Here is a 16,845-nt window from a genome sequence, read left to right on the forward strand (position 1 = left end):
TTCTATAGGAGCATTTAAAAAGTTAAGTGCTTTACTCATCCTGAGGTTGTTCATTTACTGTATCCTTTTTGGGGTTCAGAATTTTATTTATAATATCTGGATTCTGGAGGACCTGAGTTCAAATATGACTTAAGACACTTAATATTTACTAGCTGTGTGACCCTAAGCAACTTACTTAACCTCAATTATCTTGCAGGCCACTCCCTCCCCCCCCACAAAAGTCAAGAATAAACAAGATTCAAGACATAGGAACATTTCTCTGGAGATAATATAAAATACCCAAAACATTAACAAATTATGCTTGATGTCAATGACAAGATCATACCAAAGGAAATCATGCTCTGTTCTTTTGGTAGGTTTATCATTTATGAAAAGTCAAATACTAATGCTATGTATGGGAGGAAAGCCAAGTATGATTTCATTGATAAAGGGAACCCCTGTTACCAGTGTAGATCAGCACCTGCTTTGCAAATTGACATCTTAGATAGTTGCTTGGGCCATTGAGAGGGTAAGAGACTTGTCCAGGATCATAGCAAGCATATGTCAGAAATGAGACTCAAATTGAAGTCTTTCTAATTCTATCTGCCTTTCTAGCCACGATGCCCCTTAATAACTGATTTATCTGTTGAAAATTTTAAAAGAATTCTTTTATTTAAAACTTAAAATACAAAATAGAAAGACAGAAAAAGGAAAAAACCCAACGTTGTCAGATGTCCAGCAGAACATCAGAGAGGATTCAAACTATAGAAAAATAAATTTCCATTTCAAGAGGATATATGCAATAATAAAAGACATTATATTCATGACTATCTTTGCTTCCTTATAGGTTGTCTTTTGTTTTCTACTGTGCATTTTGTATTTTTATTTTTTTCCCCTTTCATCCTCTTACATCTCAACACCTCCCCCAAACAGGCTACAGTTAAGTAAGAATTCATTTATATGGACACACACACACACACATACATACATACATACATATATATATCCACATATCTATCTATCTATCTATCTATCTATCTATCTATCTATCTATCTATCTATCTATACACATATATACATACATAAGCACGCATCTAAAACAATATTACTATGGCTGACATATAACGGAGATTTCTTTCCTGATTAAATTTTAAGTCTGATTTTGAGATCAATAATTACTACCCCTACTTTATTTTCTAATAAATTCTACTCCTGATCATTGTTATTATATTTGTATATGTATCTTATTTCCTATTTTTGCTAGCTCCTCCACTTTAGTTCTATTCTTTAACTTGACTTGTTATTACTTAACCCTCCCCCACCGTAGATCCCTCTCTTATCTTCTCCACTCATTCTTTCTATTCCTCTTTATCTCATTCCCATTAATCAATACATCTTATCCCACTCCCATTAATTTAAACATCCTTCTGTGTCCCACCTTATCCTATTCCTCCCAACTTATTTCTTTATTGATTTTGAAGGGGCCATACTCTTCTTGGTGTGTGTGTATGTGTGTGCGTGTGTGTCATTCCCTTTTTAAGCCATTCCAGATATGAGTAGGTTTTTAGAACTACTAACCCTCCTCCTCCAACTAATTCCTCTGTGGTGGCTCTCTACACCTCATTTGTATGGCACTAATTTTTCCTATATTGTTTTGCTTTTTAAAGTCACATCATAATCTTACTTTTGGACTACCCATTTACTAATGTCAATTTTAGACATATGGTTTATATTTCCATGTATAAAACAGAAATAACTTGTCTTTATTGAGTCCCTTGAAATTAGTCTTTGATGTTGGCTCTTATATATTAAATTTTCTACTGAATTCAGGTTTGTATAAGACAAAATTCTGAAGATCTTAGAGTTCTATGAATGTCCATTTTTTGGTTCAATATTATACTTAATTTTGCTGGATATGATATTTTTTGGCCACAGGCCTAGTTATTTTGATTGTTGATATAAAATACTCTAAGACCTGCAGTTGATAAATACTATACAATTTTTAATTGTAGTTCCAGCATATTTGGAGTTTTTACTTTGTTTTGTTTTTGTTTCTTGTAAAATTTTCTATATGTTGTCTTTGTAGAATCTCTTTGAGGTGGTTATCAGTGGATTGTTTCTATTTCTACAATTTCCTTTTGTTCTATCACTTCAGTACAATTTTCTTTGATTATTTCTTGTAAGTCAAAGGATAGCATAAATTTGTAGCTCTTTGGGCAAGATGATCATTTATCATTTGGGGCATGGCTCTCATTTTTTATAAATTTGTCTCAGTTCCCTCTATGTTTGAGAAATGAGGCCTTATCAGAGAAATCTGCTTCGAAATTCTTTTAACAATTACTACTGCTAACGGTGTTTCCCCTCCATTTATTCTCTCTTTTCTCTCACCTTGTCTCTCCTCAAAAGTATTTTGCTACTGACCACTCCCTCCCCCAATATGCCCTCTCTTTTATCACCTTCCCCACTTCTGGCATCAGATTCCTCTCTTATTTTCCTGAAGGGTAAAATAAATTTCTATACCCATAATGAATGTGCATGTCATTTCTTCTTGAGTTAATTCTGATGAGAGTAAGATTCACTCACTCCCCCTTTCCTCCCTCTCTTCCTCTCCACTGTAAAAGCTTTTCCTTGCCTCATTTTTTTATGGCATATAAATTACACGATTCCACCTCTTCCTTTGCTTTTCTCCCAGTACATTCTACTCTCACCCCTTAATTTCATCTCTTTTTTAAGATATTGTCCCTTCATATTCAACCTACACCTGTCCCCTCTGTCTATACATACTCCTTCTAACTGCCATAATAATGAGAAAGTATTAATGAGTTATAAGTATCATCCCATGTAAGAATGTAAATAGATAAATCTTATTAAGTCCTTTATGATATCACTTTCTGTTAAGTCTGGGCTAGCTTCCTGCAGGCTTCAGGATCAGTCAGAGTCAGGATAAATTAAAGTCCTTGGTCTTTAGGGAGAAGGGAAAGAAGCAGGCAAACTGCCAGATTTTGTCAAAAATCTCTCCTCGATTTTAGAGTCCAGAATCTCCACCTCTCTACTCCTTGTCCTGCTGCCAAGTGAGACTACCCCCTCTCACCCCACCCTCTAATCCTTGCCTCCAATTGAGTAAGCACCCAACAATGAGAAGAGCCATTTTTCCAAACATGCTAATAGAGTCATTGTCTCATATGGAATAGGTAATCAGCCTTAAGTACTCAGTTGTCTGATTCAAGTACATCTTTTCATAGTTTCAGCCCTTTACAACTTTCCTGATTACCTCCTTCTGCTTCTCCTGAATGCTCTATTTGAAAATCAAAATTTCCATTCTACTCTAGTCTTTTTTTTTTTTTTAGTCACAAATGCTTGAAAATCCTCTATTTCATTGAATGACCACCCTTTCTTCTGAACAATTATACTCAGTTTTGCTGAGTAGGTGATTTTTGGTTGTCATTCTAATTCCACAGCTTTCCAAAATATTATATTCCAAGCCCTCCATTCCTTTATAGTAGAAGCTGCTAAATCTTGTGTGACCTTGACTTATGCTCCAGTATACTGGAATTGTTTCTTTCTGGATTTTCCCCTTGATCTGGCAGTTCCTTAGTTTGGCTATAATATTCACAGGATTTTGGGACTCTTGCAGGAGATGATTAGTGAATTCTTTCAATTACTACTTTACTCTCTGGTTCTAAAATATTAGGACAGTTTTCCTTGATAATTTCTTAAAAGATGATGTCCAGGCTCTTTTTAAAAAATCATGACTCTCAGATAGACCAATAATTTTTAAATGCTCTCTCCTGCATCTATTTTCCAGGTCAGTTGTTTTTCCAATGAGATAGTTCATTTTTTTTTCTTTTTTCTTTTAAATTTTACCTTATTGTATCTGAATTTTCTATAAAGACATTAGTTTCCATTTGCTTAATTCTAATTTTTAAGAAATTATTTTCCTCTGTGAGCTTTTGTATCTCCTTTCCCAATTAGCCAATTTTGCTTTTTAAGGCATTTTTCTCCTCATTAGCTATTAGAATTTCAAATATCACTCTCAATTCTTTTTCTAATTTTTCTTATCTCTTATTTAATTTTCAAAATTCCTTTGAGCTCTTTTATGGCCTGAGCCCAATTCTTACTTTTCTTGGAAGCTTTGGATATAATAGCCTTGATTTTCTTATCATCTTCTGAGGGAGTGTTTTGTTCTTCCCTGTCACCATAGTAACTTTCTATGATTGGATTCTTTCTCTTTTGCGTACCCTTTTTTAAAAATGAGAACTTATCATTGTAAACAACTCTAATCCTGGCTGGCAGGGGGTGAGGGTGGTAAGAGAGGAAACAGTGCCTCTGAATTCACTTCAGTTCTTCCCTCTGACCCTGGAACCCAAAACCAAGAACTCTATTCAACAGCCAGTAGTATCTCTGTCCCACTGCTTCTGCACTCACTGGGTGTGGTGATTCCTTCTCAACCAGGGCTGCATCTCAGCAGTCCAGATGGACCTGGTATTCCTTATCAATAGAGGTTCCCTCAATCTTCCCAGACTCATACTCCTGACTCTTCTCAGTGTCTGGGAAGTGAAAGTTCCCCAAGTCTTATTTGTTTTTCATCACTCTATGTACACCCTAAGGAGCAATTTTGTTTTGTTTGTGGGGGAAATATGGAAAGCATGGAATTTTCTGACCTACTCCACTATTTTCTCAAAATCCTCCCCTGAAAATTTAATATAATGTAAATAATGTAATACTAAGGCTGAAATGGATCATGGAAACTATTTAAATTCAATGTCTGTCAGCAGAGTAAAGTAGAGCTTTTATTCATTGTTAAGCCACAAAAGGCATGAAACATGGAATATTTACTATCTCGTTGCAAAATCCACCCAAGTGGAAGAGAATGGGTGATTTCTCTGAAGCCTGAACTGATATCTTGAAACCTATGTTCAACAGATTACCAGTATACTACCAGAAAAACAATTACATCATGTCTACAGGCCCATCTCTAACTCCTTTGTTGGGGAAAAAAAAAGTCATCTGTGTTGGCAGTACTTCTGAAGAAGTAGCAGTAATCCATAAATACTTCTCCATTTTCTTGTCATTTCAGAATGAAGCAACTTCCAGCTCACACATCTCCTACCAGGTGCACTAAATTGATGTCATTATGAACCTTCAGGAAATACCCACAGAGACCTATACCAACACTGAGAAATTTTGTTAAACAGCTGTGTGTGTGTGTGTGTGTGTGTGTGTGTGCGCTTTAATTGATTTGTATTATTTAAAATAGGAACAGTTAAAGCCTGTTATCAGCTGTTGTATCAAAGAGCCAACTATAGACTCCAGGGAGAAGGAGTTCAGAAGAAAGCCAATCACTGCAACTTCACTTGAGCACTTAAGATTATTACTAGAGGAAGCACAATTAAATCATCACACTTTATTAGCTATCATTAGAAATCACTACGAAACATATCAAGCTTCATTATTTGAGAATCATTAACAAGTTAACTTCCTGAATTACTAAAAGTAAAAAAAAAATAACTTTTTTGCCAAATGTCACCTCAAAAATTCATCATGTAAAGATAAAAGTTATTGAAATGAATTACCATATTTTTGCACACATTAAATATACCAACAATATGAAAAGAAATCCAAAGTATTCTGGAAATCCAAAATATATCATAAGGGTCTTTTCCTTACAATATCCATACATATTCTAACCAGGTCTTACTATTTATTTGACCAACCCATTTAGAGATCAAAGATCTAACTGGTCCCTCTTTATATTTTCTTCATCTCTTCAAAATCCCAGTCATATACCAAAGTCTCTGAGGCTTTCTTTCTAACACAATTAATACTGGGTATGCTTGGTACAGTCATCTCTGTGATTTTCCATATACAAGTTCTCAGCACACAAAGGCAGATGAAATAGTGTGTGTACTACATGAGAGACAGCCAGGTAAGTAACTGTCATGAGCAAATTTACTTATGGTATATGTTTAAAAGAAAGGGCTCAATTTTGAAGTATATCTTTGCCATCACCATCACAATTTGTTATTATAAAAGCTTAACTGCAGTGTAATATAATGAAAAACATGTAAGGCAAGTACACCTTACATTTTGCAAAGATTGCTTTTGAAACCATTCTAAAGGATAGATTACCATCTTCATGCTCATTCTGTACAGCAGTGGAACTTTGGCATAGGTCTCTTTAGCAATGTCCAGTATAGATAAAGAGGGGAATAATATCACTACCATTCTCAAAGATGACCTTCTTTGCCCCCTTTTCTTCTTCCTTCATTTCCTCTCAAATGATACCAAAATAAATTGAAACTGAATTCTGACAATGATCCCAGACTAGCAGCGTGAGACATGCAATATCAGATCCTTGATGAAAACTGAGTAGCCCATTTTAAACATTTTGATTAGTAAATAATCTATCTTATCTCTATGATCTAACTCATAACCAGGGATAACATCCTAATGACTGGTAAAGTCAATTGAAAAAGCATGCTTTGATTAGGCTTAATGGAGGCTGATAAAAAAAAAAAAAAAAAGTAAGCCTTTCCATCCAAATGAAAGTGATTTCGCAAGTGAGCACAATTTGCTTTAATGCAAATTTAAGGCTATACTACATACACTGTGAAGAGAGTGCTTTTAAAAAAATTATAAATTCATTAAGTACTGATTTTAGTATATTAGACAGTAATAACAAATTATTTGATTGACAGATCAATTTTCTCCACTTATTTTCCAAAATGATTGCAATTCTATTATCAATCAAAGTTACACTTCAGTTTTCTTGCAAATTTAACTCATATCTACTGTGTGAATCACTACAGTGTCCACATAAGAAAATCATCTGTATCTTAATAAGACTGCTAAAATAATCCCTACTCTTCTTGAAAATTAATAACAAAGAAAAACTGGAAATACTATCTAACCTGTTGTGTAATGGTGCTCCACGGCTCTTGAAGAAGACGAGCTTTATAGAACTGATGGACACCATCCCATATCTCCTTCAGTGTTAAAGGTCTTCCATCTGTAAAAGTTTGTTATATTCTTGTGGTTAGTTCTTATTTAATGCTCAGAGTATTCCTGAAAATACTGAAAATTCAGAATTAAATTCTTTGCTTATACAACACAATCATACATGTGACATATGTAACATACATATATGACAAATACCTAGACATACATGAATGTATATATCTTACACTCAATAACAACTTGGTTTTGGATTAGATTTGTTAGTTCCCATGAGGAAGTTCCTTCTATCATTGAAAATAAAATGTATCAATGTCTCTTTAATTTACATTCTCAGTGAGTTGCCTGAGGCATAGAGAAAGAAATGACTTGCTTAGAATCACATAGCCTATATTTGTCAGAGATAGTCACTTTGAATCTGAAGCTGGCTCTCTCTATATTCTTCCATTAATACACCTCAGCTAGAACAGAATCTGAAAAACTGTTGCTAATTTTGCTTAAAAATGTGACTTCCCTTCTTCATATCACACCAGTACTTAAGTTGGGGCAGCCAGGTGGCACAGAGCACTACGAGTGCCCAGAGTCCTGGGTCTGAAGTCAGGAAGCCTAAGCTTAAATCCAGCCTCAGACACTTACTAGCTGTGGTATTCTGGGCTAGTCACTTACTCTGTCTTCCTCAGTTTCCTCATCTGTAAAATAAGCTGCAGAAGGAAACAGCAAACTATTCATAACCAGGGTCACAAAGAGTCAGACACAACTAAAACCACTGAATAACAACAACACTTAAATTTCAATTTGCTAATTGAATATTAATTGGTATAGCCTTCAGATATTTGGAAAAATAGAATCCAAAAACATTTTGGAGGTAATTTTTTAACACAACTATTAAATTGGTAGCAGAATGATACAGACAGATGCCTGCATTCAGATGAAAACATACCCTGATGATAGGTCTGGATATAACTTTCAAATCTTAGTATTTTCTTTGTTTCTCTAAAATCAAGTGCTTATACAAATCGTGTATTCATTTCATTTACTGGATATCTGCTCTGTGCAAGACATTGTATTAGGGGCTATTGAGAACACAAGATGGACAACTTGGTTTCTGCTATAAAAGAACTTTCAAATTAGAAAAAAAGATAAGAAAAGCACACAAAAATTATAAGGAATGTGGCACAGTTCTTAAGTACAAAGGAAGGAAAAAACATTTCTGATCTGAAGCAAACATAAAACCCAAGTGTTTGAAGGAATCATAGAACTCATCTAGTCATCAGAGCCTAGAAATCTCCTTGACAAAACCCTGTTATCCATTAATACCCTGATTCCAATCTTCTACTTGCAGATCTTTTGATTTCAGTTAATCATTAAAACGGGCATTTAATTTTTTGATTTCCATATCACAATACTGTATAGTCCATTAAAAAACCCAGGTCCTTTCACATGAAATATTATCTAACTATGCCTTTCTCATTCCATACTTCTACAAATAATTTTTTTTCACACAAGTATAGGATTTTATGTTTATTCCTACTAAATTCTATCTTACTAGATCTCATATAGCCTGTTGAGACCTTTTGGGATTCAAATTCAATCATTCATAGTGTTAGTTATCCCTCATCTCCCAGAAACTGAAAAAACATACCCTGCCATCTATGCCTTTATCCAAGTCACCAATAAAAATATATCAGTAGCCAACTTATATCTCTCCGATTCATTTAGAAGGTTAGCTGAAAAAACTTCATCAAATATCAAGCTGAAATTTAGTTATTCCCTGATTCATCAGCATATTAAATGTTGATTAAATGCTAAAAAAAAAAAAAAAAAAAAAAAAAAAGGAAGAATGTTGTCATTCTGTAATGACTCATGCTAGTATTTCAGGGGAATAGTGTGGATATTCACTCACAAGCTCTATGTTTGCCAATTCTGAGGAAATCTTGCCTATGTCTTTCTGTAAGGGAATTTCCCCCAACATACTGAGGGTCCTTTCTTGAGTTTTTCTTGACATTGGATAGTTGCCAGTGGAGATGGACAGTGGACTGTCCATCATATTACTCCTCTCCATGTAACGAGCCCATTTTTTTATTCACATATTACCTTGATGACATCCTTTTCATTACTTGTTCATTGTATGCTAAATTCATCATGTGAAAATAACATGAAAAAAAAAAACCATGTAAAATGACTTCATTACCTTCAAAGACATTTATGAGAGCAAGGAGAAATCTGAGCTTCATGCCAAAGAATTAGTCACCTAGTGGCCAACCACATACTGACATTTATTTACATTTTACAAAGCCTTTTCCTCATAACAACTTTGTGACACGGGCAGTTGAAATATTAATATTTGATGTACCGATGAGAAAACTGAGGTTTAAAAGGGTTTAATCACTAGCCCTTGACCATGGGGCTGGAAAGGGATAGAAGTGGCACTCAAGCAAAGATCTCTAAAGTTTGAATCCAGGGTCATCCCCATCCTATATCAGTCATAATGTCACTCACAGGCAACTGGAAATATAATAAGACTGATGTCATAGCTAGAGTATGTATCACTTTGTAACTGAAAATGTGAACTTTTCTTCCACCTTTATTTTCAATAAATAGCAATAGAATATTTTGATACATTTTCAATAAGTATCTTCATCTTGGCATTTATCTGGCGGCAGGAGACCATTATCTTGTGATAAATAGTTTTATTCCATTGACATTTTCATGTCTGTAAAATGAACAAGATTTATTCATCCAATTAACATTTGAATGTCATGTTTAGCTACAAGTTAAAAACAAGCTGCCTTCCATCTTAGTATTATATTATTTTCTGAACACATTTATAGAGTAGGGCCAAATTCTGCCCTTAAGACAAACATTGTACATCTTAAAAGTGTGTGTGTGTGTGTGTGTGTGTGTGTGTGTGTGTGTGTGTGTGTGTGTGTTTGGTTGTGTGTAAGAGAGAGAGAAAAAGAGAAGGAAATAAGAGAAAATAAATAAATTTTGATTAGAAAGGCTGTATACTTAAACATTTAAAATTCAAATAGAAATTCATGTACTAAAGGTGTAACTAGGAGATATGACAAAAATGGATCTTAACTTCAATACCATAATAAATTGAATAAATAAAAACATTAGAAACATATTAAATACATAATGTTAAGCACTATGCTAAGTGTTGGGAATGATCTCAAAATAAACAAGACATAGAATGTCCTCCAGTAGAGAAATAAGGCATATACTAATAAGAAACATTCCAAATAAATAAGTGCATGAGAGCTGCAAGTGAGGTGTTATGAGGGTTCTGAGAAAGGAAATATTTATGGATAGTCCCCTCAGGAAAAGCTTTATGAAGGTACAGTAGGGTTGCAACAGGCAGAGACAGAAGTGAAGATCCAAGCAGAGAGTGAGGTACAAGCACATCCAAATAGATAAGAAAGCACTGAATGTTTGTGGACAAGTGAGCAGTACAAATTAGCTGGAATATTGTTTGAAATAAGGCCATAAAGGCAGGCTCTGCCTTTGATTCAGTAGGCATTAAAAAATCTTGATGTGGTCAGATCTATAAATAATTAAAATGAATCTGCCAAGCATGTATAAAATATATAGAAGAAGGCAAGACCAAAAGGAGAAGACCTAGTTTCTATAAAAATCTATACGAGAAGTAATGAGAAGCTGGGTGAGCATGGTGCCAGAAGAAATGGAAAGGAGAAGTCAGATGTTAGTGATTTTGAAAAAGGAAAAATAACAAGATTTGGCAACTAATGGGGTGAAGGTGAAGGAGAGGAAAAAGTCAAAGGTAACATGAGGTTTTGAGCATAAAAAGTATAATATAAAAAGAAAAAGTAAAATTGGGGGAAAGATAGATTTTAGGTAAAATACACTAAATTTTAGGACATGTTAAATTTGAGAAGCTATTTGGGCAATGAAGTTGAGATGCCCACTAAAAATATAATTCTGGAACTCACGGGAGAAACCAGAGCTGGACACACAAATTGAGAAGCAATGGGAATAAATAACATCACTTCAAGAAAAAGTAAAAAGAACATAAAAGTATTTTATGAACATAATCTGGTACTTCCTACATCAAGGAAAAAGAGGAGGCAACAATTAGAGAGGTAGGAGATAAAGGAGGAGAGCATGTTTTCATGAAAGCCAAAAGAAGTAGAAGTATGAAGGAGCAGATCATAAATTTCAAATACTGGAAAGATTGTCAATGAAGATGAAGATTTGAGAAAGTCACTGGCAATGTGGTCATTGTTGACCGGTGGTAGTGTTTATAGCAATGGCAGCTTACAGCTAGTGGGAAGAGAAGCCAGAATGGAGGAGCTTGGAGCATGATATGGTTAAGAAATAAGAAAACAACTACATTCTGTTTTCTTCTTTGCCCTCTCTCTCCAGTGATGTCATTTACCCCCATTGTTTCTGATGTTCCATTGCTACATTGACTAAATTTGCTGGTGAAAAGTAGGAAGAACAGGGAATATGATTGGACAATTAAGCCTTTTTTTTTTGGAGGGCAAGGGGGAGGGTTTGGATAAGGAAGAATATGTTTTAAAAGCAAAGAAAAAGGAACCATGGGACAGGAAGAAAATAAACATATGAAATAAGAGAAAATAATTGATGTGGTATGGTACTGGAGGGGATGATGGATGGGATCAAGCAGAATCAGCTTTGATACTTTCTCTTTTGAGACAAAACAGGAGATAAGAATGGGAGAAATTACACAAGGTTCAAGATGAAAAGGTTAGAAACTGAGGAGATTCACATCAAATGATCTAGAACTTTTCATTAAAGGAGACAAAGTCATCAATTGAGAATCCAGGAGATTGGGTGCAGAGGACCTGAGAAGAATGGAGAAGGTCAGTTGATTCTAAGCTGAAATGGCAATACACGGCTTCCCTTCCTGCTTGGGTTTCTAACTTGGGGCCTATGAGTTTGTTTTTTTGAAAATATTTTGAGAACTGCATTTCAATATGATGGTTTTTCATTATAATTCTATGTATTTTTTTTACAAATATTACATTTTCCTGTATGCTATTTTTATAACTATTACACCTGAATATACACATTGACACCTACACTTTCTCCACAAACCCCTCTGCTATTCGATAATAAAGCTCCACTACATCTAACTTCTTCCACAGACAGACCCACTTTGAAACTGCTCCCCACCAAATTGGGATACTTTCATTTGAGGAGAAACATCACATGCATTCCCAACCAAGTTCTCTTCTGTTTCCAAAGTTTACTACATTTCTCTCTGAATTGGTTGGTATGCTATCTGGCGATCAGGAAAGCATTTCATTTTATCTCTCAAAATATTATTGTCAATAAGCTAGAAATATTGTAAATGGCTGTAAAATATTGTAAATAATGTCAGATGGCTGCTTAAGTTGTTAGAAGATTTCATCCAAAGTGGACTGATCAATGGAGCAGTATCAGGGATGTTTTGAGGCTCAAATAAAATAAAAGATTCCTTTGCAAACCTTGTGCTTATACAAATATCAGTCATCATTAACATTAATTAGTGATGATGACTTCCAGATCTGGAATATAACTTCTAGGCAATTTAGGGACAATTTCATTTCTTGAGCCTTCTATCGTTTATCTTTGGTGTAGTAGATCTAAGTGATGTTTATAGAGCAATACAGGAGTGTGCTGGTAAATATGTAATAACCAGGTAAATATGTAATAACACACTTTTAAACTTAATCTGCATTATTAATACTTTCTTCAGTCTAGACAATGTACAAAACAATAAATCAAGCCTTGATTTATGGTGATTCCTTAATTCCAATTTCTTAATTCTGAATTCCTTAATTCTAAGGGAAGCTCAAATATTCATCCTGAAAATTTAATAATTAGCTTTTAAGCTATTTAGTATTGGTTCCAGTATACCTCTGAGTACAACTAACATGAGAAGTTGGATACTATTTATTTTTTTCCATCACTAGATAAGGAATTTAAACCATGGGTTCCATAACCTCCAAAATACAAAGATGTAAAATAAGGACCATGTTGATAGGATTGAGAATTGTTTCACATGTTCCATTGGGGAAAAGAGCTATGAATGGAAATAAGCTATTTTAAAGGTACCAAAATTAATAATAACATGAAAAAAAAGAGGGAATAATTGATGCATTATGGTTCTGGAGGGCATAGTGGATGCGCTCAAGAAGAATCAGCTTTGACACTTTCTCTTTGTTTTGTTTTATTTTGTTTTGTTTTTTAACAAAACAAAAGGAGGTGAGGATAGAAGAAATTACAGATGTCTGGGGACAGAAAAGTTAGAAACTGAGGAGATTCATAACAAATGATCTCAAACTTTTCAGTAAAGAAGACAAAGTCATCAATTGAGAATCCAGGGGAGAAGGTGTAGGAGTTTTGGAGATTTTAAAAAAACTTCCAGTAGGAATGGAACCCCATTAAGAGAATGATGAACTTTAATAAATATAGTGATATATTGAGAAATAGAATTGTACCAGAATTACAGAAATTCCCAAATGGAATATGAATACTGAAATACAACCTGACACTATGTTATATGTCATGAAAGATTAATAAATTTATCTACTATATGGCAATAAACAATCTTCAATGGCCTTGAAACTGAATTAAATTAAATCTCATTAAAAACTTAAAAGACTATAATCAAAGCTAGACTTGGAAAAAAATAGATAGTTCATCAATGAGGCACAATATATGATGATAGTTTCATGATGAAAAATTAAAGAATGTGTCAAAATCTCTAGAACTCAATGCCAACTCTCAGATAAAATTTCAGCAAAAGGGGAGCATTTTGCACATTAAAAACTTTTAAAAGACGTACAAAAGTTTTTAAGGCTCATTGTATGATTATAAATTTAATGATGTTACCTTGTCTCAATTAATTTGCACACCACAGTAAAAATGTTACCACTGTATTGTGTTCACAACTTATCAAGAGCTATATAATACTCATGCCAACTATTTTATTCTTGGTCATTTTTTCCTCAGCTGAAACTACAGAGACTTCAAAACCTTAACTTAAAATTCAAAAATTAAGCAAAGACAGATATGTAGTTCAGTGTTTACAAAATCAGAAACCTCAAGCTATGTTAATTGGTGCTCCATTTTCTCTAAATAAAGTTAGAACAACAGGAACGTGATCAATCAAGTGACTGGCTTAGAGTCTGAGTTCTTTGATAGGTTGATTTTTAATGTACTTCATTTCCAAGAAAAATTCCTACTTCTGAGTAAAAATTAACTACTTTTAAGAACAAAACAAAATAAAAGTGCTTGCTAAATTTAGTTGGAGCCTCACTGATTTTAAGTTGCTCATAGAGATTCTTGGGGGTACCAAGATACCACAATGTAGCCAAGAGAGGTGTTTTTTACCCCAAAATTATAGAGTATCCATGAAAATTTAAGAAATTCTCTATCAATACCTAAAACTCACATGACAGGGAGAATGGGGCATGGAATTAAAATAAAAAGATAGAATTTAAAAGTACAATTTTGGCAATACTTTTACTATTTAACATTTTAATATCAAAGCTCTCAATTGAATAATAACCTACATGTCAACTACTCTATATATTCTTCAAAAAATTGCAGTTTTCCTAATTAAATTCCTCAGGGTTCTTAGTTTTCATGAGAGTATGAGATATTTTAGTTTCAATAACAGCATGAGATATTTTACTACTATTATCCTGAAGATTAGTGAAAGCTTAAAGAAATTAGAACAAATCTTTTTAAGAATAATACTCTGGTCAAGACAAAAAGTATATATGGATTCTCACAAAATAGAAAGTTCAAAGTCAAGAAATAGTCTGGAAAAATGAACTGAGAGGGGGAAAAAACTGATCATAAGAATCTATTATGGTGACATGGAAGATTGAGACACAAACTCAGAAGAAAACAACATCAAAATAACTATAAAAGGAGCCTCAAAGGGAAAAATAAAAGTGAATTGGGCACAAGTCCAACAAGAAACCTTGGAATACCTTTAAATTATTTTAAAAATCAAATAAGAGTGGGAGGGGGGAAATTGGGAAAGTAATGAAATTAAAGTGATTCAAAAGAATTAGGAAAAGGCAATTAATAACTTGCTAAAAGAGACACAAAAATACTAAAGAAAATAACAGTTCAAAAAAAATTGGCCAAATACTAAAACAGACACAAATTTAACAGATGAAAACAGTTCCTTGGAAAACAGAATTGGACAAAAGTAAAAAGATGTATAAAAGGTTACTAAAAATTCTCTAAAAGAATTGCTTACAAATTAGAATTAAACAAGTAGAAGCTAATAACTCCATGAGATATCAAGAAAAAATAAAACAAAGCCAAAGAACAGGAAAAAAAAAAAAAAGAGAGAAGAAAATCTAAAATATTTCATCAGAAAAACAACAGGCTTGAAAAACAGATTGAAGTGAGATAGTTTAAGAATTACTGGCCTGCCTGAAAACCATGATCAAAGGAAGATCCTAGACATAACTTTAAAGAAATTATTAAGGAAAACTGTCCCAATATCCTAAAATCAGAGATTAAAATAGAAATTTTGAGAATTTAACTATTAACTCCTGAAAGTCATCCCAAATGAAACTCTCAGGAATATTATAGTCAAATTCCAGAACTCCCAGATCAAAGAAAAATTATATTACGCAGCCATAAAGAAACCATTCAAATCAGGATCCCAATCAGGATCAAATCAAATTATAATCCCAGAAGAAATAGAAACTACTATGGTTAAAGAAGTGGAAAGTTCAGAATATGACATTACAGAAAGCAAAAAAAGCAAGGATCACAATCAAGAATAACCTAACCAGCAAAATTTAGTACAATCCTTCAAGGGAAAAATTTGTTTTTAATAAAGTAGAGGACTTGCAAGCATTTCTGATAAAAAGACCAGAGCAAAATAGAAAATTTGACTTCAAAATATAAGACACAAGAGGAGACTAAAAAAGTAAACATGAATGAGAAACTATTAGAGATTTGATATGATTAAGTGGTTTGTATTCACATATGAGAAGATGATAATGTAACTCTTGAGAAGTTTATCAATATTTAGAGTACTTAAATGGATTCTACATAGAGGTCATTGAAGTAGATTGAATTTTACTGATATGATCTCAAAAAATTTAATGGGTTGAGAAATAGAAGTGTACTGGGAGAAGGGATAAAGGAGAGAAAGAAAGGAAGAAATTATTATATGTAAAAAAGAGGTATATAAGGAAGAGTCTTTAAAGTGGAGGGGGGGAAATGGTGTTAAAGTAGGCAATGTTGGAAACTCAGTCCCATCTAAATTCATTCAAAGAGGGACCCAAAGATCCCTATGAACCCAATTAGAAAACATTTTTTACAGAAAAATATTTATCCATCAACAATGGAGAATGTCTCCTGCTCAGAGATAGACTGAAACCATATAATAAAATGATAATTCTACCTGAATAGTGCCATACCAATAAAATTAAAGTAAAGTAAAAAGAACCAGGAGACAATTATACTCAGTTAACAGTGATATTGTAAGGATATGAGACTTAGCTACCCTGATTAAGATAATGATCTAACACATATCCAAAGTACCATGATGAAAAAGGCTATCCCCCTCCAGAGAATGAATTCTGAGTGCTGACTGAAGCATGCTTTTTTTCACTTTCTTTTTTTTCCTTTCTTTTGTTTTCTTTTTTCTTTTTTGCAATATGGCTAATGGGGAAATGTTTTACTGGCCCACTGACTGGTTGAGATATATTATATCATAGCTAGACAACTGACATTCTTTTCCATTTAGCTTTTCTTATATGGATAATTAGACCAAAGTCTTTTGAATAACTGTGAATTTCATTTACCTTGCAATGTTTCAGAACTTAATGTTAGAAGTTCAGTGTCATAAATATTCATTCCAAAGCCGAAACTTTAGTAATTTATTTCTGCCCACATAAATAA

The 16,845-nt window shown here is 33.5% G+C and overlaps 1 protein-coding gene across 8 annotated transcripts in view; it reads right to left on the reverse strand.

Moving 5' to 3' along the window:
- Positions 1-16,845, reverse strand: part of ATG10 (autophagy related 10) — a 330,517-nt gene that overhangs the window by 71,946 nt on the left and 241,726 nt on the right. For all 8 annotated transcript variants that reach the window (XM_074282171.1, XM_074282167.1, XM_074282170.1 and 5 more), the window contains one exon: positions 6,891-6,988. In XM_074282171.1, coding sequence (XP_074138272.1) covers positions 6,891-6,988 — 98 coding nt within the window. The remainder of the gene's footprint in view (positions 1-6,890; positions 6,989-16,845) is intronic.

Source organism: Sminthopsis crassicaudata, chromosome 1 (genome assembly GCF_048593235.1).
Source record: "Sminthopsis crassicaudata isolate SCR6 chromosome 1, ASM4859323v1, whole genome shotgun sequence".
NCBI lineage: Eukaryota > Metazoa > Chordata > Mammalia > Dasyuromorphia > Dasyuridae > Sminthopsis > Sminthopsis crassicaudata.